General features: G+C 44.9%; 1 protein-coding gene across 1 annotated transcript in view; it reads left to right on the top strand.

Annotated features, from left to right (window-relative positions):
- ADGRE1 (adhesion G protein-coupled receptor E1) overlaps positions 1 to 25,912 on the top strand; it is a 66,657-nt gene that overhangs the window by 27,663 nt on the left and 13,082 nt on the right. Inside the window, exons 11-23 of the mRNA XM_087425616.1 lie at positions 1,862 to 2,008; positions 4,031 to 4,177; positions 6,023 to 6,169; positions 8,674 to 8,829; positions 13,070 to 13,216; positions 14,759 to 14,847; positions 16,202 to 16,285; positions 16,962 to 17,139; positions 18,935 to 19,051; positions 20,451 to 20,650; positions 21,679 to 21,849; positions 23,888 to 24,082; positions 25,400 to 25,635. Of these exons, the coding sequence (XP_087281742.1) occupies positions 1,862 to 2,008; positions 4,031 to 4,177; positions 6,023 to 6,169; positions 8,674 to 8,829; positions 13,070 to 13,216; positions 14,759 to 14,847; positions 16,202 to 16,285; positions 16,962 to 17,139; positions 18,935 to 19,051; positions 20,451 to 20,650; positions 21,679 to 21,849; positions 23,888 to 24,082; positions 25,400 to 25,635 (2,014 nt within the window). The remainder of the gene's footprint in view (positions 1 to 1,861; positions 2,009 to 4,030; positions 4,178 to 6,022; positions 6,170 to 8,673; positions 8,830 to 13,069; positions 13,217 to 14,758; positions 14,848 to 16,201; positions 16,286 to 16,961; positions 17,140 to 18,934; positions 19,052 to 20,450; positions 20,651 to 21,678; positions 21,850 to 23,887; positions 24,083 to 25,399; positions 25,636 to 25,912) is intronic.

The following is a 25,912-nucleotide window of genomic DNA, read 5'->3' as shown; positions in this document are numbered from 1 at the left end:
CACCCTTTGACCAATATTTCTTGAGCATCTACAATACACGTGGTTCTATTCCAGGGATGGCAGACACAGCAGTGACTAACACAGGCAATAATATTTGTTCTCCTGGAACTTATCATCTAGTGTGGAGGGAGATCGATAACAAAAAATAGATGCATGAACATCTTGTGTGTTAGGAATAGTTAAAGAAGATGAAGACAAATAAGGCAGGAAAGGCAGATAAAGGGTTCTGGGGATGGGATTCTACCACTTTTAACAGAGTGGTAAGGAAAGGCCGTGCTGAGAAGTTGATATTTGAGATAATATCTGAAGGAGTGAGGGAGTGAGAGATTGGGTGTCTGGGGAAGGATGTTCCAGGAGGAGGGAACAGCAGGTACAAAGGCCTGGAGGCAGGATCCCAGCTAATGCGTTAAGCTCTCTCATACATGTGTTCATTCAGTCCTCCCAGCAACCTGATGGTATTGGTTGCGCTCTACACCAATTTCACAGATGAGGAAACTGAGCCTCCATTGTCGTGGAATCACCCTCCCAAGGCCAAATAGAGAGGATGTAGGAGAGTCAGGATCTGAGTGTGCCTAGATATCACTTCACACCCCATGCTCCCAACCACCATGCCATTCTGCCTCCAAATGAGGCTGCAACCTCTGGCAGCTCAAGGTGGGCTTGTGTAGGACACACATTGATTTAATCCCCAAGTTCCCAGACTCTGAGACTCAAGACAGCCTGGGAAGCTGTCATGCAAACATTCCAGAGCCAGACAGAACCTGTATTCCAATCCTCGTTGTGCCTTTCACAAGCTATGTGACAGTGCAGAATTGTGAAGCCCCAGTTTCCTCCTCTGAAAAGTGGAAATATTAGTTTATAGCTCATAGGGCTGCTAGGAGGATTCGTGGAGCTAATGCACGTAAGAGATCTCTGTCAATGCCTGCCACAAAGAAAGCTCAACATATTAGTAGTTAATTTTTATTTTAGTTAACGTTTGCTTGCCTAGTACTTACTGTGCTCCAGGCTCTGTGTGGAGCGCTTTACAGAGGTCACCTTATTTAGTCCTCTGAATGATGCTATGGGGTGGGTACTATTATCCTCATCTGACAGATGGGGAAACTGAGACACACAGAGATGAATTGTCTTGCACATTGTGTTAGGCAGATTGGGCTGCATCACCAAATATTATAGACTGGCGGCCTTAAACAGCAGAGATTTATTTTCTCACATCTCTGGAGGCCAGAGGTCTGAAATCGAGGTGTCAGCAGGGCCGTGCATTCTCTGAAGGCTCTAGGAGAGAATCTGCTCTGTGTCTCTCTCCCAGCACCTGGTGTTGCCGTCAATCCTTGGGATTCCTTGAGCTGTAGACGCATCACTCCAATCTCTGCCTTTGTCATCACATGGTGTTCTCCCCAAGCCTCCCTCTGTGCCTCTTCTCCTCGTCTCATAAAGACACCAATCAGATCAGATTAAGGGACTATCATACTCCAGCATCATCCCATGTTAACTTACATCTTAATTGCAACTAGAAAGACCCTATTTCCAAATAAGGTCACATTCTCAGAGACCAGGTTAAGTACTTCAACATATCTTTTTTCTCTATGCCAAGAAAAAAAGACTACGGCCATTTGTGCAATCTGTTATCATTACATTTTGAAATTATTCGTCACCCTATTCCTTACATATTATTGGCCAGAATTTATTCTCTTAGTCCCACCTAACGGCAAGGGAGGTTAGGAAGAAGGGGAGAATGTGGGTATTGGGGAGCATCAGCGCTGTGTGCCACAAGCTAAGAACATATAGAGTAAATCTGCACCTGCAGTCTCCTGTCTTCATTTCCTTGTCTTCCTTGACTCGGGTTTTCTCTTCCACTCTCTAGATGTGGATGAATGTGCGGATCCCAGAGTCTGCCCGGAGCATGCGACTTGCCACAACAGTCCTGGAAGCTACTATTGTGTCTGCAACCCAGGATTTGTTTCCAGCAGTGGAAACATGAGATTCCGCGGTCCAGGAGAGACGTGTGAAGGTAGGTGGAAGGATGTGTTGGGGAATCAGGTCCAGTTCTGTTTGCAAAGACAACAGTGTTGGGAGAGGCCTTGGGGTGGGTCTTCACTGAGTGCAAGGACCTCATCTGCAGAGTTGAAGCTAATAATCATTCATTCATACATTTATTCATTCATTTATTCCTGCACACTCGACCAATACTTCTTGAGCATCTATAATAAACCAGGTTCTATTCTAGGGACAGCCGATACAGCAGTGAATAAGAAAGGCAATAATATTTGTCCCCCTGGAACTTATCATGTAGTGTGGAGGAAGACTGATAACAAAAAATAGATGCATGAACATCTTGTGTGTTAGGAATAGTTAAAGGAGATAAAGACAAAAAGGCAGAAAAAGCAGATAAAGAGTTCTGGTGATGGGATTCTAATTTTAACCAGGTGGTAAGAAGAGGCCATGCTGAGAAGTTGATATTTGAGACAAGATCTGAAGAAAGTGAGGGAGTGAGAGATTGGGTATCTGGGGAAGGATGTTCCAGGAAGAGGGAACACCAGGTACAAAAGCCTGGAGGCAGGATCCCAGTCAAGGCACTAAGCTCTCCCTCTCGTGTGCTAATTCAGTCCTCCCAACAACCTGAAGGTATTGGTCATATTCTACACCTATTTCACAGACGAGGAAACTGAGCCTCCATTGTCATGGAATCACCCTCCCAAGGCCAAATAGATTGGATGTAGGTGACTCAGGATCTGAATGTGCCTAGATGTGACTTCACACCCCATGCTCCACATCACCATGCCATTCTGCCTCCAAATGAGGCTGCAACCTCTGGCAGCTCAAGGTGGGCTTGTGTAGGACAGACATTGATTTAATCCCCAAGTTCCCAGACTCTGAGACTCAGGACAGCGTGGGAAGCTGTCATGCAAACATTCGAGAGCCAGACAGAACCCGGATTCCAATTCTTGTTGTGCTTTTCACAAGCTATGTGATGACACACAATTTTGAAGCCTCAGTTTCCTCCTCTGAAAAGTAAAACTGTTAGTTTATACCTCATAGGGTTTCTATGAGCATTCATGGAGCTAATGCATGTAAGGGATCTACGGCAATGCCTGCCACAAAGAAATCTCGATATGTTAGTGGTTAATTTTTATTTTAGTTAAGATTAACTTGCCTAGTACTTACTGTGCTCCAGGATCTGTGGTGAGTGCTTTATAGAGGTCACCTTATTTAATCCTATGAATGACCCTGTGGGGTGAGTGCTATTATCCTCATCTGACAGATGGGGAAACTGAGACACACAGAGATGAATTGTCTTGCACATTGTGTTAGGCAGATTGGGCTGCATCACCAAATATTATAGACTGGGGGCCTTAAACAGCAGAGATTTATTTTCTCACATCTCTGGAGGCCAGAGGTCTGAAATCGAGGTGTCAGGAGGGCCGTGGTTTCTCTGAAGGCTCTAGGAGAGAATCTGCTCTGTGTCTCTCTCCCAGCTTCTGGCGTTGCCGGCAATCCTTGGCATTCCTTGAGCTGTAGACGCATCACTCCCATCTCTGCCTCTGTCATCACATGGTGTTCTCCCCAAGCCTGCCTCTGTGCCCGTTCTCCTCTACTTATAAAGACACCAATCAGATAAGATTAAGATTAACCATCCTACTCAAGCATGATCCCATGTTAACTTACATCTTAATTGCAACTAGAAAGACCCTGTTTCCAAAGAATGTCACATTCTCAGAGACCCAGTTTAGCACTTCAACATATCTTTTTTCTCTATGCCAAGAAAAAAAGACTACGGCCATTTGTGCAATCTGTGATCATTACATTTTGAAATTATTCATCACCCTTTTCCTTACATATTATTGGCCAGAATTTATTCTCATGGTCCCACCTAACAGCAAGGGAGGTTAGGAAGAAGGGGAGAATGTGGGTATTGGGGAGCCTCAGCGCTGTGTGCCACAAGATCAGAACGTGTAGGGCGAATCTGCACTTGCAGTCTCCTGCTCTCATTTCCTCGTCTGCCTCAACCCGGGTTTTCTCCTCCACTCTCTAGGTGTGGATGAATGTGTGGATCCCAGAGCCTGCCCGGAGCATGCCACTTGCCACAACAGTCCTGGAAGCTACTATTGTGTCTGCAACCCAGGATTTGTTTCTAGAAGTGGAAACACGAGATTCCGCGGTCCAGGAGAGACGTGTGAAGGTAGGTGGAAGGATGTGTTGGGGAATCAAGTCCAATTCTGTTTGCAAATTCAGCAGTGGTGGGTGATGAGTAGGGGCATGTCTCGGCTGAGTTCAAAAACTTTTCTGCAAAGCTGATGCTAATAATCATTCATTCATACATTCATTCATTCATTCATTCCTGCACCTTTCGACCAATACTACTTGAGCATCTACAATACAGCAGGTTCTATTCTAGGAATGGTGAATACAGCAGTGAATAACACAGGCAATAATATTTGTCCCCCTGGAAATTATCATCTTGTTTGCAGGGAGATAGATAACAAAAAATAGATGGATGAACATATTGTGTGTTAGGGATACCTAAAGGAGATGAAGACAAATAAGGCAGGAAATGTAGATATAGAGTTCCGGAGGTGGGGTTCTAATTTTAACACGGTGGTAAGAAGAGGCCGTGCTGAGAAGATGATATTTGAGACAAGATCTGAAGGAGGTGAGGGAGTGAGAGATTGGGTATCTGGGGAAGGATGTTCCAGGAGGAGGGAACACCAGGTACAAAAGGCTGGAGGCAGGATCCCAGCCAAGGCACTAAGCTCTCCCTCAAGAGTGCTCATTCAGTCCTCCCAACAACCTGATGGTATTGGTCGCATTGTAGACCCATTTCACAGACAAGGACTGTGAGCCTCCATTGTCGTGGAATCACCCTCCCAAGGCCAAATAGATAAGAGGTAAGAGAGTCAGGATCTGAGTGTGCCCAGGAGTGACTTCACGCCCCATACTCACAACCACCATGCCATTCTGCCTCCAAATGAGGCTGCAACCTCTGGCAGCTCAAGGTGGGCTTGCGTAGGACAGACATTGATTTAATCACCCAATTCCCAGACTCTGGCACTCAAGACAGACTGAGAAGCTGTCATGCAAACATTCCAGAGCCAGACAGAACCCGGATTCCAATCCTCATTGTGCCTTTCACAATCTATGCGACGCTGCACAATTTTGAATTTCCAATTTCCTCCTCTGAAAAGTGGAACTGTTAGTTTATAGCTCATAGGGCTGCTATGAGCATTCATGGAGCTAACACATGTAAGGGATCTACGGCAATGCCTGCCACAAACAAAGCTCGACATGTTAGTGGTTAATGTGTATTTTAGTTAAGATTTGCTTGCATAGTACTCACTGTGCTCCAGGCTCTGCGGTGAGCGCTTTCCAGAGGTCACCTTATTTAATCCTCTGAATGACCTTGTGGGGTGGGTATTATTATCCTCGTTTGACAGATGGGGAAATTGAGACACACAGAGATGAATTCTCTTGTCCATTGTGTTAGGAAGCTCGGGCTGCATAACAAAATATTGTAGACTGGCGGCCTTAAATAACAGAGAAGTATTGTCCCACATTCTGGAGGCCAGAGGTCTGGAATCAAGGTGTCAGCAGGGCCGTACTTTCTCTGAAGGCTCTGGGAGAGAATCTGCTCTGTGTCTCTCTCCTAGCTTCTGGTGTTGCCTGCAATCTTCGGTGTTCCTTGACTTGTAGACGCATCACTCCCATCTCTGCCTCTGTCATCACATTGTGTTCTCCCCAAGCCTGCCTCTGTGCCTCTTCTCCTCTTCTTATAAGGACACTAATTATATCAGATTAAGGGACCATCCTTCTCCAGCATGATCCCACATTAACTTACATGTTAATTGCATCTACAAGGACCCGATTTCCAAATAAGGTCACATTCTAAGGGACCAGGTTTAGGACCTCAACATTTCTTTTCGGAGGACACAATTCAACCCACAACAGTCTCCTTCACTCTCAAATGCTGCCTTCCCTTGCAGCCCTGCTCTGGGGCGCTAACTCAACCTTTTCCTTCTACGCTGCCTAGATGTGAATGAGTGTGCGAGTTCCACCATCTGCCCAGCTAATGCAACCTGCACCAACACTTTGGACAGTTACTACTGTACTTGCAAACAAGGCTTCCTGTCCAGCACCGGAGAGACACAGTTCGTGGGCCCAGGAGTCGAATGCAAAGGTGAGTTCACGTCCCCTCAAAGGTGGTCGGAAAAGGAGGTGGAATCTAGCTGGGTAGCAGATACAGATGCTTTTTGTTTTTGCCCCAAATATTAATTATTTATTTCCTTCCTTCCTTCCTGCTTTCCTTCCTCCTTCCTTCCTTCCTCCCTCCCTTCCCTCTTTCTTTCTTTCTCTCTCTCTTTCCCTTTCTTTCTTTCTTTCTCTCTCTCTCTCTTTCCTCCCTCCCTCCCTCCCTCCCTCCCTCCATCTCTCCCTCCCCCCGATCCGTCCCTCCCTCACTCCCTCCTCCCTTCCTTTCTTTCTTTCTTCTTTGCATTCTTCCTTTCTCTCTCTCTCCCTCTTACTTTCTATTTCTTTCATCATGAGAATTATTCCTGGTCACTTAAATTTCCAATGATTATAGACTAGCGTTAGGAAGAAAATTAAAATTAATATCATGCTCCCTGTCAATATCCAGAAATACCCACTGATTTCATTTTGAGGGTCCATCTTTTGGTTGCCTCTCCATGTGGATAATTAGAATTTCTAACATTTATAGAGTGCCTTGCCCTGTCTGAAGGGCTTTATGTGCATTTTAACATTAAATGGACTATAGGCATTTTGATGATTTCCATTGTCCAGATGAGAAAACTGAGGCTTGGAGAGCTGAAATGACTTGTTTAGGGTCATGCAGTTGAACTGGGATTCAAACCCATGTCTTTCTGACTTTACTGAGGGTCTCTCAACCATGTCGCTTAGTTGCCACACTCTAGCTAAGAGATGTTGGTGAAATGTATTTCATCTCTATAAGCCTCGATGGTTCCATCTGTAAAATGGATGTATAAGAGTATCCAACTCCAAGGATAGTTGGGAAGATTAAATGCAATAATGTATGCAGTGTGCTAGGCACATGTGCAGTATTAAGAGCTATATTAACATAAATAATATGAAGTGAAATAATTCCCAGAAGGAGCTAAGTTCTCTGTCGGCGTTCCTTATATTTAAACCCCAGTTCTCCTCTTGACAGTAAAGATCTGATTATGCCTCTGAATAAGACCAGAGGTTGGCAAATTTTTCTGTAAGGGGCCAGATAATAAACATTGTGGAAGTTGCAAGCCGTAGGATCTCTGTCATCACCACTCAGTTGTGGTGCAAACACAGCCATAGATGATACAAAAATGAATGGATGTGTCTGTGTGCCAATAAAGCTTTATTTACACAAACAGGTGGTGGGCTGGATTCGACCCATGGGGTGTCGTTTGCTGAGCTCTGAAGAAGATGATGCATTTCTATCACTTTTGCAGTTAGTTTCCAGGGATCCCCAAACATCGTTCTTTATCTTTGGGCTACAGTTCATGGGTAATTCAGTCAGCTCAGTAGTGCTGATGAGCCCTGGTGTTTAAATTTGGGGTGAAATCAATATTCCCCATCTAGAAAATGATGGATACTACAGCAACTATTTTGTCTACTCTATGTCTTTGACCCCCAGTATGGTGACTGATACATTGTGAGTATTAAATACATATTTGTTGAATGAAGGAACATGTACCTTATTCTTTATGTCAACTCCAGATTGAGTCATCCTTCTATAGGCAGACACTTAGGTTTTTCTAATGTTTTACAGCTTGAAACAAAGCTGAATGAGCATCCCTGTGATCTTATCTTGATGTACAGTGGCAACTCCAGATTTCTCTCTAGGAGAGGTGCAGTTGACTGGGAGGGAGCTATAGGAGACTTGTGTTGAAGTTGTGCTTCCATAACAAGTACATAGCAAGGGTTTATTTGGAGTAACTTGTCAGAGCAGGATTGAAATAGATTTGTGGAGGGCCACCCCATGGTTCCATGACTGCACAATTCCATGGGTCCTTCAATGAGTAAATTCCTAGAATTTGCTTTGCAAGGCGTCCGAGTTATCTATTGTTGGGTAAGAGACCACCTGCAAATTTAGTTGCAAATATTAATCATTCATTTTGCTCATGAATGAATCTGCTATTAGGGCTGAGTTTGGAGAGGATGGCTTGTCCCTATTCCACACAGTGTCAGTTGAGTTGGCTCAACTGGAGGCTAGAGGATCCACTTTGAAAAGGGTCTACTCACAAGGCTGGCAAGGTGGTGCTGGCTGTTGACTGACTGCTCCCCCAGGGCTGTGGGCTGGATGTCTTAGTTCTGCCCCATGTGAGCTGCATTTTCATGGCTGGTTGGCTTCCTCAAAGTATGGCAGCTGATTTCCAAGAATGAGCATCTCAAGAGAAGAAGGAATTACATTATATTTCTACGACCTATCATGACATTCTTCTGACTCAACATGGTATTTTTATGACCTGGTGTCACTTCCACCATAGTCGCAAGCATGCTCAGATTCAAGGGGAGGGAATATAGACCCCACTGCTTATGGATGGAGTACCAAGGTCTCACTGAATGAAGGACATATGGGAGGGAAACATTGTTTCAACCATCTTTGGAAAATACAATGGGCTTCACAAGATGAGGCAACTTTGTAACTCTGACTCTTTCTCTATCCAGATATAGATGAGTGTTCTCAAAACCCCCTACAATGTGGTCTTAACTCAATCTGCCAAAACCTGCCAGGGAGGTACAAGTGCAGCTGTTTGCCTGGTTTCTCCTCTCCTACTGGAACCAACTGGAACCCGGGAAAGCCAGGTCGTTTCGCCTGTACAGGTAATGCTCTCAGGCTCTCAGGCATGGTCTTTGGTGGACAGCTACCATTGAGTTGAGTACATGTATTTCTCACCCTAGACACCCAATCTTTTGTCTGCTCACTCTCCTCCACTGCTCCTCAGACATCAATGAATACCTCTCCAGTGAGATATTCCCAGAGCATTCTGAGTGTTCCTACTTCTTGGGAAGCTATTGGTGCAGCTGTCGAGATGGGCTCTTCTCTAACAACTCCACCTGTGAAGGCACAGAGGGCCTGCCCTTCTTTATTTACCTACTTAATTAAGAATCACCTCATTTCACGATCCTCTTAGGTAGTGATCATGATCCTTATTTTAGGAATGAGAACAAGGAGGCTCAGAGAGGCGAAGTGACTTGCCAAGGGATGCACAGCTATTAAGTGAAAGAACCAGGATTTGAACTCCCGTTGAGGGCCTACTGTGACTTAAGCAGTGGGTCAGGCAGTTCCTGTGAATAATGCGGGGGCTCCATCTCTATAGCGATTTTCTCTCCAGTGGACATTGGCAACGTCTAGAGACATTTTTGATCGCCACAACTGTTGTTATTGGTGGGATTGTGTGTGCTACTGCCCTCTAGTGGGTAGAGGCCAGAGATGTTGTTAACCATCTTACAATGCACAGAACAGCCTCCCCACGACCAAATATGATCCAGTCCCAAATGCCAGTAATGCTGAGGTAGAGATACTGTGTTATAGGGAGAGCTCAGACTCAAACCTCAGCACTTTTTCCTAAAAGATATTTGAATTAAGACCTGAGAGTTACCCTCATCCTCCCTCCCCTTCCATATTAAATCGGTCATCAAGTCTCAGAGAATCTAACTGCTAAATATGTCTCGAATCTCTCCACTCTTCTCCATCCTTTATTCAAGCTGCATCTGTACTGTAACAGCATCCTCACTGGTCTCTCCCTTTCTCCAGGCTTCCCCTCTCAAATCCATCCTCCACACTGCAGCCAGAATAGTCTCACAAAGACACCATGGCTCCATCTTCCTGAGTCTAGGGTGGTTCTATTGTTTTCCTCTTTCATTTATAGGGAGGATGACTTCATTCAGCAGGGCATGGAGTGATCAAGCCCTTATCACATTCCCTTGGCTTGGAGTCAGAGATATTTGAAGTCATCTCTGATTTTTCTGGTCCATTTGTAGCAGTTATCTATTGCTGAGTAACAAATCACCCTGAAAGTCAATGGGTAAAAACTAGCACCATTCATGTAGCTCTTGATTCCATGCACTGGTGGTTTAGGTTGGGCTCTGCTGGTCAGTTCTTTGGGTCTCAACCATTCTTCTTCATGTGAGGAGAGAATGAGCCTTCATGAATTCACAGGTAATCAATGAATCTGGATCGTGAATTATGAAGGGTTTAGAGGCAAAAGATGAGCGTAGGTGAGAACAAACTCTCAGGGTCTTGCCTGTTCTAATGAGGAGTTTGGATTTTATCCTGAGCTGTGAGGACCCTCATCAGAAGATTTGCCTGGGTCATAAACTTGCCTCTAAATGCTTCCTTTCTGTAATGATGAAAATGTGTTTAAGAAGGTGGGACCAGAGCCAGGGAAACCCATTGGCTTCAGTCAGTGGTGGGGCTGTGCACTGCAGCTGCAGCCTCAGCATCCTTCATCCTTTTGACTTAGACCAGTTTTCTGCTTAGATATGGATGAATGTTCCAGGAGCTTGACTCTTTGTGGTCCCAATTCCACCTGCACCAATATCCCGGGAGAACACAGTTGCTCCTGCCTGCCTGGGTTCTTTTTGCTTGATGTTTGGACCCCTGAGAAACCAGAGGCTTTCAAATGTACCAGTCATTCTCCCAGCCATGCTGAGGACTTCTCAATGGATGTCAAACTACTCTGAAATGCAGCAGCTTATAACAACAACCATCTGTTCTTGCTCATGATTCCACGGGTTGACCACATGGTTTTTCTGGGGCACTAAGATGGCTGGCCGGTCCAAAGTAGGCTCGCTTACGTGACTGGTAGTTGGTGCTGGTCTCTGGCAGGGCCCTCAGTGGTCCTTTCCACATGGCTTCTTGGGCTTCCTCAGAGCATGGCAGTTGGTTTCCAAGAAGGAAAGTTCCAAGAAGAAGAAAGCAGAAACTGCCAGTTCTCATAAGGCCTGGGCTTGGAAGTCCCCAAGTGTTATTTCTACCACATTCTATTGGTCACAGTCACAGGGCCAGCCTAGATCCAAAAGAAGGGGAAATAAACTCTCCATCTCACTGGGAGAGCAACATGTGCATGCAGGAAATGGAAGAACTGATGGCGCCATCTTCAGAGAGTCTACCATACAGCAGAACACATTTTATAGTCTTCAATCCCCGGGGAAATGCATGCTTCTTTTCATTAGAAATATTATATTTCTTCTTATTCGTTGATCTTTACTAGCTGCTGACATTGTTAGAAGCAGAACAATAGAGGCATAAAGAGGAAAAGGACCTTAGAGAGATTAACACAGCTCTAAGGGCTCTAGGAACCTATTCAGAATCCCCATCTAGGGCCAGAAAACAAGGCCATGGTCTTCCACTCTCCTTTCAGTCAAATTATCACCTCTTTTTTACCTATTCGGGTTTCACTTCACAAGAAGGAAGGTTTCTTGGGCCAAAAAGTTTTGAAAGCCATGCCCCTAGTCCAGCTCTATATGCAAAATATAAATTGCACCTGTGATATGTCTGACAAGAGCTCACTTAGTCGATGCTTAAATATTTCTGGAAGTGGGCAGCTTGTGGTGAAAAGAAACCCACTCCTTGGTTAGAGATGTTTTCTGTGATACCAAGAAAAAAACCACTTCCCTATGCCTTCCAACCATGTCATTTGAGACCTCCAAATTAGTCTACGTTCCTATCACAAAGACTTCTCATCCCAACTCTCCATGGTATCGCCTGGTGCAATATACCATATACTTGTGTAAGCCCCTAGTATGGACAGTGCCTATTTATCCCTCATGTTTTTTGAGATGACAGAAATATGAAAGGTTTTGTCCTTACCTCCCTCCTATTCATTTTTTTTTATTATTTTTATTTATTTATTTATTTTTGGTGAGGAAGATTGGCTCAGAGCTAAAGTCTGTTGCTAATCTTCCTCGTTTTGCTGGAGGAAGAGTGGCCCTGAGCTAACATTTATGCCCATCTTCCTCTACTTTATATGTGGGATGCTGACCTAGCATGGCTTGATGAGTGGCGTGTAGGTCCACTCCTGGGATCTGAACCCATGAGCCCTGGGCTGCTGAAGCAGAGTGTGTGAACTTACACCACCGGGCCAGACACCTACTATTTATTTTTTTCTGGGACATTCTATTCCATATATCCTCTGTGGATCAGAAACCTTCAGAGGGAGAAGTAACCTCTTGTTGCCACAGTGACCATACATCACCCTGTATTGGTTAAGCTGGGGTTTCTCAACTTTTGCACTATTAACATTTTGGGCTGGATAGTTCTTTGTTGTGTGTGGGGCTATTCTGTGCATTAGTGGATATTTGGCAGCATCTTTGGTCTCTACCCCCGGATCCCAGTGACCACGAAAAATGTCTCCAGACATTGCCCAACGTCCCCTGGAGGGGCAAATTGCCCTCAGTTGAGAACCACTAGCTTAACGTAATAGAAATTTCTTACTCCCTTAACCATCCAGTATGGATATCCTTGGTCAATAGGCAGCTTTCCTCCACAAGGTGATACAGGGATCCAGTCCTCTTGCATCTCTGGTTTTCCTATGGTTAGGACCTTGGAATCCTTGGTTTCAGCCAGTGGCAGGGAAAGAGAGAGAAGACACACTCACTTCTTAACCACCTGGTCCCAGGAGTGATATGCCATACCCTCTCCCATTCTATGAGTGAAAGCTAATCACATGGCCCCGCCTAGATGCAGGGGGCTCTGGGAAATGCAGTCCCTTGTTGTGCCGCCATTTTTTAGTGACAACGCTATGCTTTGGAAGGGGAAGCATGACTTTGTTGGATTGTTGGCCAACTCTGCCTCACTCCACAGATATTGATGAGTGCCTTGATATATAACCTTTCAGCCAAAGGCAGTGAAAAGTGCCTTTTCAATGCAACATGCACCAACACCCACCAGGAGCTACTTTTGTACCTGCCACCCTGGCTTTGCACCAAGCAATGGACAGCTGAACTTCACAGACCAAGCAGTGGAATGCAGAGGAAAGCAGAGGGTTTGCTGGTCAACCCTGGAAAGAAGGATCTCCTTGTTCCTCTGGGTTTTTTGATCTTTTTGAGTTCTTTGCAGATATTGATGAGTGCTCCCAAGATCCATCACCCTGTGGTCCCGATTCTGTCTGCACCAACGCCCCAGGCTCCTACAGCTGTAGCTGCGTTGTGGGCTTCCGTCCCAATCCAGAAGGCTCCTGGAAACATGGCAACTTCAGCTGCGAAAGTAATCCTCTCCTTATGTGTCTTGGCAATGGAATCTGTGTCTTGCTTTGGTTGTAAAATCCTCACTCTACCCAAGCTCTGGATCCTCTTCTTACTTTCATTCATTCTCCCTTTTTATATTCTTTCACTAATACATTAATTTGATAAATTATTTTTGAAGCATTAATTAATTAACTAATTAATCAAACAGGCCCCTGCACTAGGTACTGGGGATTCAATCCTGGATGTGACGGACATGATATTTGCCCTCATGTAGCTTATAGTCTAGGGAAGGAAGTAGAGAGCACACACATAATTATTTAATAATTGAAAAATTGTCATGCCCTTTGGCATATTATATACCCCATTCATGAGATATATAATATGCTCCAGGCAAGTGACATTTAAGCTGAAGCTTGAAGGAAGAGTAGGGATTATGCAGATGAAGAGTGGAGATCATAGCGTGACAGGTTATAACATGTGCAAATGCCCTGAGGCTAACAAAGACTGAGGACAAAGGGAAATGGCATTAGCTGCATCTGAGCAGGTGGGCAGAGGTCAGATTCTGCAGGAGCTTGTGTGCTGTGTGAAGAACTTTAGTCTTTCTGCTGAGAACAGTGGGGAACCGTGAAAGGTTTACGTTTTTAAAATTATGGATTATTTGATACATTAAAAATATAAGTAATTTATATGGAGGCAATGAAGTATAATAATAAAATGGATATATCCAAGGCCCTTGCCAACATAAGAACCAGAATATCATCAATGCCATTGCATTTTCTGCACGCTTCTTCTCCACTCCGTATATCCTTGTCTTCTCGCCACAGGGAACCACTCAGAATTTTGTGTTTATAATTCCCCTACTTAAAAAAAAACCCTGCCATTTATGTATCCCTAAACAATATCTTGCTTAGTTTTGTTTGCTTGGAGCTTTATAAAAATGGTATCAAACCACATACGATCTTTTTTTATTGAGATATAATTGACATATAACATTCTATTAGTTTCAGGAGTACAACATAATGATTGATGTTTGGATATACTGCAAAATAATCACAATAAGTCTAGTTAACATTCGTCACCCTACATAGTTACAAAATTTCTTTTTCTTGTGATGAGAGCTTTTAAGATCTACTCTCTTAGCAACTTTCAAATATGCAATACAGTATTATTCACTATTGTCCCCATGCTGTACATTACATCCTCAGGACTTATTTATTTTATAACTGGAAGTTTGTTCCTCCTGATGACCTTCATCCATTTTGCCCACCCTCCACCCCCACCTCTGGCAACCACCAATCTGTTCTCTTATCTATGAGCTTGGCTTTTTTTTTTAATAGTCCAGATATAAGTGAGATCATATGGCATTTTCCAGAGTGGCTCTTTTTCACTCAATATCACACTTCCCAGAGCCCCTGATGTTGTGGCGTGTAGCATAGCTTGTTCATTTCCACTGTCGTGTAACATGGCAATGGATGCGTTTACAGCACGGGGTATGACTGTGCAAATAATCACATCTTGCTGTGGTTGACATTTGATCGGCTTGCTTTTGTTTTCGTCCTAGTGGTTCCCTTCAAGTGTAAAGAAGATGTGTTACCCAACAATGAGCAGGTCCGGCTATGCCAAGAGGGAGCAGCGGTGGAGCCTGAATATGTAAGTACTTTTGAAGGTTCCTAGCTCTTGAAGTTGTCCTAGAAGCCACTTAGGTAGCATGTTGCTTTGCAGTTTTAACGAAGACAAAAATATACAGTGGCCTAAACCAGACAGCAGTTTATTTCTCTCTTTGTAACAGTCTGAGTGTAAGCTGCTGAGAGCTGATGTGATGGCTCCATAATGCTCTGTCATCATGAACACAAGACTCCCTTGTTGTGGTCCAATGTGGCTGTTCCAGCCCCTGCCATCACGTCTGCATTTCAGCTGGTGGGCAAGGGAGAAGGGGAGGTGACAGGCACTGTCCTTCCCTTCAAGAGTATGACCCAGTATCACTTCTGCTTATACCTCATTGGCCAGAAATTAGTCACGTGGTCACACCTAGCTACAAGGAAAGCTGGGAAGGGAGGACATTTGCTCATCTAAAACTTGGGAATTCTCTTACTAAAAGAAGAAAGGATGTTGGCGTCTCATTACTAGTGAAGCTGTTGGTGCTGCATCTGTGTGATATGGGATGCATGTGTGATACATAGCCCCTAGGCCAGTCAAAGAGGAATCTGGACATCTGATTCTCTAATGGAGTCACTCCCGTGAGTAAAGGCTCCATGAGCATCTTCAGGAATTGGTGTCACTATTTTAAATATGAGCTTATAAATTAGCTTTGGAATTGCCATGCACTTTGGACCATTGTCATGTTTTTTTTTCATTGTGGTGAAATACGCCTAAAAAATTCACCATTGTAAAGTATACAATTCAGTGGCATTTAGTACTCACAATGATGTGTAACCACCACCTCTATCTATCTCCAAAACATTTTCATCACCCCCAAAGGAAACCCTGTACCCATTAGCAGTCACTGCCCATTCCCCCCTACCCCAACCCCTGGTAAACACTCATCTACTTTCTGTGTCCACAGATGTGTCTATTCTGGACATTTCATATAAATGGAATCATATGCTATGTGGTCTTTTGTGTCTGGCTCCTTTCACTGAGCAACATGTTTTCAAGGTTCATCCATGTTGCAGCATGTGTCAATGCTTCATTCCTTTTTATGGCTGAGTACTATTCCATTTGGACCACTGCTTTTTCGCACATTTCCCCATCTTTGTACCCCACTAAATAGTTTTGCTGTCTATGTTTCTTTTGTTGTTGTTGTTATTCATGGAAGAGAAAGGTGCTGTGGTTCCAATTCTGATCAAATGGTGAGTTTTTATTTCCCCGAGAATTCGAGAGACTCATGAGACCTCAGGAATTTGGGACCACCCTGTATGGTGGGCTTGATGGCCCAATTTGTACCTTACATGCTTGGGGGATAGACTGATCAATGCTCACGAATGCTGTTCCCTTTGGGGCACAGGTTTCCTTTTGTGCACTAATGAACACCACCTTCAGCATCCTGGACGATGCCTGTGAGAACAAATCCACCGTCGTTTCTCTGAAGGTAACAAGGAAGTCTTTGTAATTGTGTTTCGAGTTTCGAGCATCTTGGGGGACACTTTGGGAGCAGAAAGTCCTCTTTATAATTAAAGACTGTGAGTTAATATTTAATTTATTACAGTTGTAAGTTTTTAAAAGTTAACACGCAGTAAAATTGCCCTTTTCTTTACAATCCTGTGAGTTTTATCACCTGAGTAGATTTGTGTAACCACCACCACAATCAGAATACAGAACCGTTCCATCTCCCCCAAGAACTCTCTTGGGTTTTCTCTTTACAATCAGATACTCCCTCCACCACTAGCCCCTGTAAATCCCTGATCTGTTCTGTCATTATAGCTTTGTCTTTCCAAGAATGTGATATAAATGGAATCACATGGCCTTTTGAGTCTGGCTTCTTTCACTCAGCGTAATGCCTTCGAGATTCATCAATGTTGTGTTTATCAATAGTCCCATTCCTTTTTTTCTGGTAACCATTAATGATATTTAGTACATTTACAGTGTTGTCTAACCATCACCACTATCTAGTTCCAGAACATTTTCATCACCCCAAAAGGAAATTCCCTACCCGTTAAGCAGCCACACCTCATCCTTCCCTTGACTGCAACCCATTCTCTTGATGAGAGAGGACAGCTGCTAGTTCATTGATGAGAGAGAGAGAGCAAATACACCTTTCTTTGCAGAATACGGCTGAGAGTGTTACCTCTGTGCTTGAGCAAAAGTCCACATGGTCCAACTTCACCAAAGAAAAAACGTCCACCCTGGCCATAGTCTTACTGGAGACCGTGGAGAGCACCACGTTGGCAGCGTTCCTGAAATCCTCAGAGAATGTCAGTCAGTCTATTCAGACGGAACACCTAGGTAGGCTATATCCTCCATGGCAAGCTCACACCTGGGCGCTGATTTTGAGGGGTGACTTCAGCAATGTGATTCTCCATGTCTTTTCCATATACCGTTTCCCTGACTGTTTCTAACATCTGAACTCACACAAAGCAAGCCTATTATAGTAATGACATCTCTCATTTATTGAGCATCAGGCATTGTGTTAAGAGTTTGTGGCCAGGCACTGTTTGGAGGGCATCGTTAATTCATTCAACAAATATTCGTTGACTGCCTACTGTGTGCCAGGTGTTAAGATATGATAGTCGTTTGCTGTGTTCAAATATTTCGAGCTCTTTCTTCTGGGCCCACGTTAGGATTGTACTTCCTGGCTTGGGGTTAGGTGGGATTTTGTGATGAGTTTAAGCCAGTGAATTGTGAATGGAATAGTTGCTGGTGTGAGACCTTCCAGAGCCTTCTTTCCCTCTATTTTAGGGACAGGCAGTGTTTCAGATCACAATGTCTCCATCTGTGTGGGTCCCAGGGCAAGGAGAACACAGAGCACAGCCCCAAGTCAATTCACGATGGACACAAAGCATGAATGAGAAATGAATAATTATTTATAATCCACTAAGATTTGGGGTTGTGTGTTACTGTTGCATGCCCAATCCTGTCCTGACTGATACAGCTATGGATTTACCACCCTGAACGTGCTTAGTGGGTGACTGTGTGGGAATTTCGGGTACTGTACGCCTTAAGGGCAGCACCCCACTCCTGGTGTAGCTCCAGTATCAGTCACATAATCCCAGGTAGTTCCATCCTCATGGGTGCCCAGGAGGCCAAGAGGTGGAAATAGAGTGTTTGGTGAACTTCCACCAGAATTGAACAAAACTAGCCTCGTGAATTTTTTATTTTAGTGATAGACCTATGGCATACCAGATAGAGCTAGTGCTACTGAGAAAAATACAGCAGGCTAAGGAGGCTCAAGAGGGTCAAGATTAGTGGGAACGTTGCTATTGTATATAGTGCGGTTAGGGGAAGTCTCACTGGGGCAGAGACCTGAGGGAAGGGAGCCGTGTAAATAATGGGAGACAGAGCAAGTGTGTTCCTTGGAACACTTGGTGAGTTCAAGGAACAATGAGCAGGCCGGTGAAAGCTGCAGCAGAAGGGGTCAGAACAGAAAGGGAGTGCAGATTTTGTAGACGAAGGTAGGGACTCAGGATTTTATTTGAGGCAAGATAGGGGGGTGGGATTGGAGAGTTTGAGAAAATGCATGGCATTATCTGGCTGATATTTTTCAAGGGTACCTCTGGTAGAATTATCTATTTTGTTTTCAATAAGAGTCCTTTAATCATTGTCATGCTGCAGGTGAGAAATTTGAGGCTCAGAGAGGTTAAGTCGTTGCTCAAATTTGCACAGCTGGTGAGTGGCAGGGCTGGACTCCATCTGACTGCAGAGCCCAAGCCCTCATCCACCATACTGGCTTGCCCTGGTCCCTTCCTAATTCCTTTGGCTTTGGAAAACTTGCCTAAATTTGGAGTAGCCAGAGTCACAACTCTGTTGCCTTCCATCACTGTCGACTTCAATCCCATCTTTTCCTCATGCATCCCCTATGATGCGAGGGCTCACGCCTATGGCTCCACCTGAGTTTCTCATATGTTTGGTGCTACCATCCTCCTACCAATCATCAGGGGCTCAAGAGGTTTCCCATGATGAATTGGCCTTTCTGTTCTCTCCTTTGCTTGTGACTATGGATGCATACCCTTCTTGGACAGAAACCGAATTCAGGACCCACTCTTTGGGTGACCTCATGCAAACTCTCCCTTTCTCCTTCTAGATATTAAGACCCAGGTTATCAACAAAGAATGCGCTGAGAACACCATCTTTAACTTGAAAGCCAAAGGGGATGAGATGAAGATTATGTGCTCCACAATTGAGGAATCTGAATCCACAGGTACAGACCCGCTCCTGAGAAGCAAGGAGGCTGGTTGTGGTATATTCAATCAGCAAATATTTATCCATCACCACCTGGGTGCCAAGTCCTGTGCCAGCTGGTGAGGGAATCTCTGATGGCAGAGGCAGAAATAGCTTATGCCCTCGGGGAGTTTTCCATCTGCTAGGGAAGGCAGACATTAAATAAATAATCTCACAATACTGGAGTACTGAAACCTTCCCTGTCCAGTACAGCAGCCACTGGCCACAGTTTATTATTGAGCGCTTGAAATGTGGCTAGATTGTGAGCATGGAATACATACCAAATTTCAAAGGCTTGGTACAAAAAACAGAGGATGTAAAACATCTGCATTAATAATTTTTTCTAGGGGCTGGCCTGGTGGCACAAGAGGTTAAGTGCACATGCTCCGCTGCGGCGGCCCAGGGTTTGCCGGTTTGGATCCCGGGCGCGCACTGACGCACTGCTTGGGAAGCCATGCTGTGGCGGCATCCCATATCAAGTGGAGGAAGATGGGCACGGATATTAGCCCAGGGCCAGTCTTCCCCAGCAACAAAAGAGGAGGATTGGCAGATGTTAGCACAGGGCTGATCTTCCTCACACACAAAAATATGATAATAATTTTTTCTATTGATCATGGGTTGAAATGATAATATTTTGCATGTATTGAGTTAATATATTATTAAAATGAATTTTACCTGTTTTCTACTGTTCTAAAATGTGGCTACTAGAAAATTTAAAATTGCATATGTGGCTCATACCATGTTTCTAGCAGACGGCACTAATCTGTATCAAGGGTTGGCAAACTTTTCCTGTAGAGGGCAGGTTAGTAAATATTTTAGGCATTGAGGGCAATACAATTTGTGTTGCAACCATTCGACTCTACTGTTGTGCAAAAGCATTCATAGGCAATATGTAAATGAACGGGTGTGGCTGCGTTGCAATAGAACTTTTATTTACAAAACACAGGCAATGGCCAGATAAGCCTGTACATTGTCCATCACCCCTGATCTACATGCTCTCTGGAGGGCACAGACCTAGGACACATCCTGGGAGACCCCCAACGTTGAAAGGGGAAGCCCACCAAAGAGATTAAACAAGAATGACCACAAATGTGGGAGGGGAACTTATTTTCCACTGCTGAGTTGAATTGTCCTTTAAAAACACAAATTCAAATTTGTTTTTAAGTATAGCCAAGATTTCTCCAGGTGATAGCACCTCAGGATTTTTTTCTATGGTTCTATGAGGGTCACCAACCAGAAGCCCACCCATGTTTTAATCCTCAGAGCAGGCCAGTGAAGGTGCAGGGATGCAGGGGATATTACAGTGCATATACCAAGAACTACTGAGCAAATGATTCCCATTTTTTTTTTTTTTTTTTTGCGTTTGGGGCAAATGGCAGGGACCACTGGGGTGGCATTTGTCTCCTTTGTGGGTATGGAGTCTGTTTTGGATGAGAGCTTCTTCCAAGACCCTCGGACCTTCTTGGGCAACTCCAAGAGGAAGCTAAAGATGAATTCTCGCATCGCTGGGGGCATCATGACCGGGAAGAAGAAAGAAGGCTTCTCTGACCCAATCATCTATACTCTGGAGAACATCGAGGTTTGTGAAGAGGTCTCCACTGAGCCCCCATCTACCTGTCGAGAACTCCCCATCCCCTAGTGGGCTTAACTCTTATTTTTGTTTATTGAGGTAACGTTGGTTTATAATATTATATAAATTTCAGGTGTACATCATTATATTTCGATTTCTGTGTAGACTACGTCATGTTCACCACCCAAAGACTAATTACTGTCCATCACCACACACAGGTACCCTGTCACCCCTTCTGCCCTCCTCCCTCCCCCTTTCCCCTCTGGTAACCACTAGTCTAATCTCTGTATCTATGTGTTTGTTTATTGTTGTTGTTGTTGTTGTCTTTATCTTCTATTTACAACCAAGATCATACAGTATTTGACTTTCTCTGTCCGACTTATTTCTCTTAGCATAACACCCTCAAGGTCCATCCATGTTGTTGCAAATGGCAAGATTTCATCTTTTTTATGGCTGAGTAGTATTCCATTGTGTATATAAACCACATCTTCTTTATCCATTTGTCCATTGAAGGGCACTAGGTTGTTTCTAAGTCTTGGCTATTATTAATAATGCTGCAATGAACATAGGGGTGCAAATATCTTCACACATTTGTGTTTTCACGTACTTTGGATAAATACCTGGCAGTGGATTAGCTTAACTCTCATTTTTAATGGGGACCCATTAAGGTGGCAAGCTTCCACAATTTCTAGCAACTTAAGCCAATCCTCAAAACCCACCTCTAGAGGAGTAAACTTTCCTATTTCTATGTGGCATTCTTCCATTCATCAGCAGGCAAGATTTAGGTTAGGTTAAGTAACACGGATGCAGGAATATTTACAGAGACTTTAGTTACATTAGCTGTGACCAAGTCAGTGGGAGAGACAGATCTGACATCCAAGACATTTCTTCTCATGACTGCACAATGAAATGGCAGCGTTTTCCTCTATCCCTTATGAGCATACCTGCATCTTCCTGCCCCAGATGACTTCAGGTTGCCCACATTGCATTCATTCAAGAAGGATTCTCAGGTGACCAGGGCCTTTGATTTTTTTCAGCCAAAGCAGAAGTTTGAGAGCCCCATCTGCGTTTCCTGGAGCACAGATGCTGAGGGTGGTAGGTGGACGCCATCTGGCTGTGTGATGCTTGAAGCTTCTGAGACGCATACTGTCTGCAGCTGTAATCGAATGGCGAACCTGGCCATCATCATGGCTTCTGGGGAGCTCACGGTGAGTACTGATGCTCTGTGTTCTTGCTCCCAAAATCCAATGGGAAAATATTGACTAAACATGCATGGTGTGCCTCTCATGGCATTGTGTGTTGTGGGAGGAGTCACGGGGGCACAGAAGGGGTGTGTGCCATACCTCTGCCCTTGGAGAATTCATGGTCTTGTTGGGAAGCCATGACCCTCATATGTCAGATGAGGAATAACCCTAAACAGGTGCAGGCACAGTAAAAATCACAGATCCCATTTACTGAGCACTTATCTTGTTCTGGACCCTTTATTTTAAGTGTTTTTAGACCCACTGCACAGGATAAGAGACTGAGGCTCAGTAGCCTTCTAGTAATTGGAAGGTGGGATTCTATTCCAGGACAGTCTGGCTCCAGAAGTCTCTTTCCACTGAACCATACAAATGGTGCAAGAGGTTGTGCTGTAGGAATTCAGAGGTGTTTCAGTGAGATTTGGTGACAGATCAGGGAAGAAATGAAGAACAAAGTGAGCCTTGGTGAGCAGGCGGATTTGGGAGAGAGGAAAGACATCCTCATTAGTGCTGTGGTGAGTTTCCTTACCTCTCATGCAAGATCTGAGGTTAATTCTCTGCCAGGGAGGCCCTAGCTGCTAGTTAGAGGAATATGTGGCTTGGGACTTAAGAGACCTGGATCCAGAGCAAGACCGGCCGAGTTTCAAGCCCATCTCTGTCACTTCCTAGCTGCGTTTCCTTGGGAAAACCACTCAGCCTCTCTGAGCTGAGCCCAATTTTCTCATCTCAAAAATGAGAACAAGAAAAAAATAATGATGACAACTAACCCTTACAGGGTACATAATATGTTCCTGGCACAGTTGTGAGTACTTTAAGTATTTTCACTGAATCCTCCTAAAAAAACTGGATAAGGTAGTTACTATTAGTGGCCTCTTTTTAACAGATGAGGAAACTGAGGCACAGAGCAGTGAAGTGTCTTGCTCAAGCTCATACAGCTAGAAACGGGCAGAACTGTAGTCAGTTCTCTTAAACACTAAGTCACGCTAACATGGAGATGAGCTCATGAGATGGTGCCTGGCATATCTTTAACACACAGAAAGCATGCAAATAAATTTAAAATTAATTTAAAAATTAGTTATGAATAGGGCTGGCCCGGTGGCTTAGCGGTTAAGTGTGCACGCTCCGCTGCTGGTGGCCGGGGTTCGGATCCCAGGCATGCGCTGACGCACTGCTTCTCCGGCCATGCTGAGGCCGCGTCCCACATACAGCAACTAGAAGGATGTGCAACTATGACACACAACTATCTACTGGGGCTTTGGGGGAAAAAATAAACAAATAAAATTCTAAAAAAAAGAAAACAATTAAAAAAATTAGTTATGAATAACAGCACAGGGGAAGGACTCAGCTTGTCATTTCCACTCCCAGAAGGTGAGGCATCTCTGAATGCCTATGTATCAGTCCTGGTTTGGTGCAGGAAAAACAGGAACCACTCTAGGTATTTCAAGCAGAAAAGGATTTAACACGGGGAACTGGGTGCTCACCAAATCTGTGGAAGGGACGACGGAGTTGAAGTCAGGGGCTGCTGCTTGGATTTTGGTTTCAAGATCACCCCTCTGCAGCTGTAATCCAGAGGTCAGAAGTTGCTTCTGTCAGGTCACCCCACATCCATGAAATTAAAGACTGGACAGTTGGAATGTGGAGTCCAGCCACAGCTCACTCTTGTCTGCAGAAAGCCGGTATCTGCCTCCATTCTGCCTTGTAAAACTTTCATGCAGGCATCTCGTTGGAGAACCTAACTGACATCCAGGACCTTAGCCCCAAAGGATTCTGGGAAATGTAGTTTGTAGACATGATGGGATGGGGTGTAGGATAGGGGTGGGAATGGGTGCTGATGGATGGCAACAGATGCCAAAGGATGATGATGGACAGTATCTACTTCACTCTGAGTGTCAGAGGGAGAAAAGGTCCTCAAGACCATTTTGCCCAAGCCAAGAGTCAAGATAATTCTTTCTCCTGCCCAGGGCATGCTGGTCCCTCTCTGAGTGGTGTATCTCTTTCCTGACAGATGGAGTTCTCTTTGTACATCATTAGCCACGTGGGCATGATCATCTCACTGGTGTGTCTCGTCTTGGCCATCGCCACCTTCCTGCTGTGCCGTAGCATTCGCAACCACAACACCTACCTCCACCTGCACCTCTGCGTGTGCCTCTTCTTGGCCAAGATTCTCTTCCTCACCGGTGTAGACAAGACCGACAACCAGGTCTCACATCCTTCAGGCTATGCCCCCATCCAGCCCCATCATCTCCACATCTATCTCTGCTCATCCCTACCCGCTCCCTCTATGCCAGTTCCCACCTCAGGACCTTTGCACACGCTGTGCCCTCTTTCAACAATACTCATCCCCCACCTCCTCCCCTGGTTGACTCCTTCTTGTCATAGAAAGGTCTCAGTTTAAAATAATTTCCCTGATCATGTTATATATTGTGGTGGTCCCTCCTATTACTCGTTAAACCATTGGTTCTCATCTGGGATGATTCTGCCCCCTAGGGGACACTTGGTGATGTCTGGAGATGTCATTGGTTGGTTGTCACCACTGGGAGGAAGCGCTACTGCCATCTAGTGGGTGGAGGCCAGGGATGCTGCTAAACATCTTAGAATACACAAGACAGTCCCCACAACAGAAAATAATCTGGCAGCAGTGTTTCAAATGTCAATAATGCTACAGCTGAGAAACTGCTCCTTGTAACTCTATTTTGCGTTCTTTCCCAGCACTCGTTTGAAACCATATTGATTAGTTATTGTTTTACTTGTGTATCTACCTCCTCCCCTACACTATGTGCCCCGTGAGAGCAATGACTTTGGCCAATTTACCCCCTATAACTGTGCCAGAAATAGTAGGCCCCCAGGTCTTTCCAAAAGGAGCACTATTGACATTTTGGGTGGGATGATCATTCTTTGTGTGGGCCTGCCCCTCTCGCTATGGAATGCTTAGTTTCCCCAATCCCTTGAGAACTCAAGACCCATAGTGCCCCGCTCCCATCGTTTGACCAGGGGTGGGCAAACTCTTTCCGTAAAGAGACAGATATAAATATTTTCGGCTTTGCGGATGCTACAGTCTCTGTCATGACTGCTCAACTCTGCTGTTTTAGCATGAAAACAGCCATAGAGAATACATAAATGGGTGTGGCTGTGTGCCAGTGAAACGTTATTTACAAAACGGGCAGCCAGCCCAACGGCTGTAGTTTGGGGGCCCCCCGTCCCCATCCCATGTCTTCAGACATCTCCTCAAGTAGGGGGATCATCCATCAGTTTTTCCCCCAAACTCTCCCAGTTGTAGCATTGACAGTCACGTGTCCTGGGAAACCTCAGTCCCGGGCAAACCAGGGCGATTGGTCACCCTACCAGAGGGATGGAGAAGAACGGTGAATGCGGTGAAGAACATCTCTATAAATACTTGTGGAATGAACGAATGGGTCGTGTTTGGGAAACGCCAATCAGAGTACTCTCTCCGCTGCCCTCTTCCTCTGAGCCTGCTCCTTGGAGGGGGGTCCTGAGTGCACCCGCTCCTCCTCTGCAGACGGGCTGTGCCATCATCGCGGGCTTTCTGCACTACCTGTTCCTTGCCTGCTTCTTCTGGATGCTGGTGGAGGCCGTGATGCTCTTCCTTATGGTCAGGAACCTGAAGGTGGTGAATTACTTCAGCTCTCGCAACATCAAGATGACATACCTCTGTGTCTTTGGCTACGGGCTCCCGGCGGTAGTGGTGGCTGTCTCCGCCGGCGTGAAACCACAGGGCTATGGGATGTATAATCGGTGAGTGACATCCCTGTCTCTCCCCGAAGACCCTGCTGCTGGGGTTCATGATGATAATTACATGAACAACAAGAAGACCAGTAACAGTAGCAGTAGGTGTGGCTGCTATTTATTGAGCTTTTACTTTATGTGCCTGGTCTCAGGCTGGCGTGGTCTCAGGGCTGCCATGTACAGTTGTACAAGTTGTGCACTTGATTGTACACAACAGTTAACTTGACTGTACAGTTTTAAAATCATGGACTCTAGAGCCAGCCTGCTTGGGTTTGAATCTTGGCTC

Source organism: Ceratotherium simum, chromosome 39 (genome assembly GCF_057802395.1).
Source record: "Ceratotherium simum simum isolate JZ-2026a chromosome 39, ASM5780239v1, whole genome shotgun sequence".
NCBI lineage: Eukaryota > Metazoa > Chordata > Mammalia > Perissodactyla > Rhinocerotidae > Ceratotherium > Ceratotherium simum.
The sequence above is the reverse complement of the archived record's forward strand: the minus strand, read 5'-3'. Positions and strand labels throughout refer to the sequence as shown.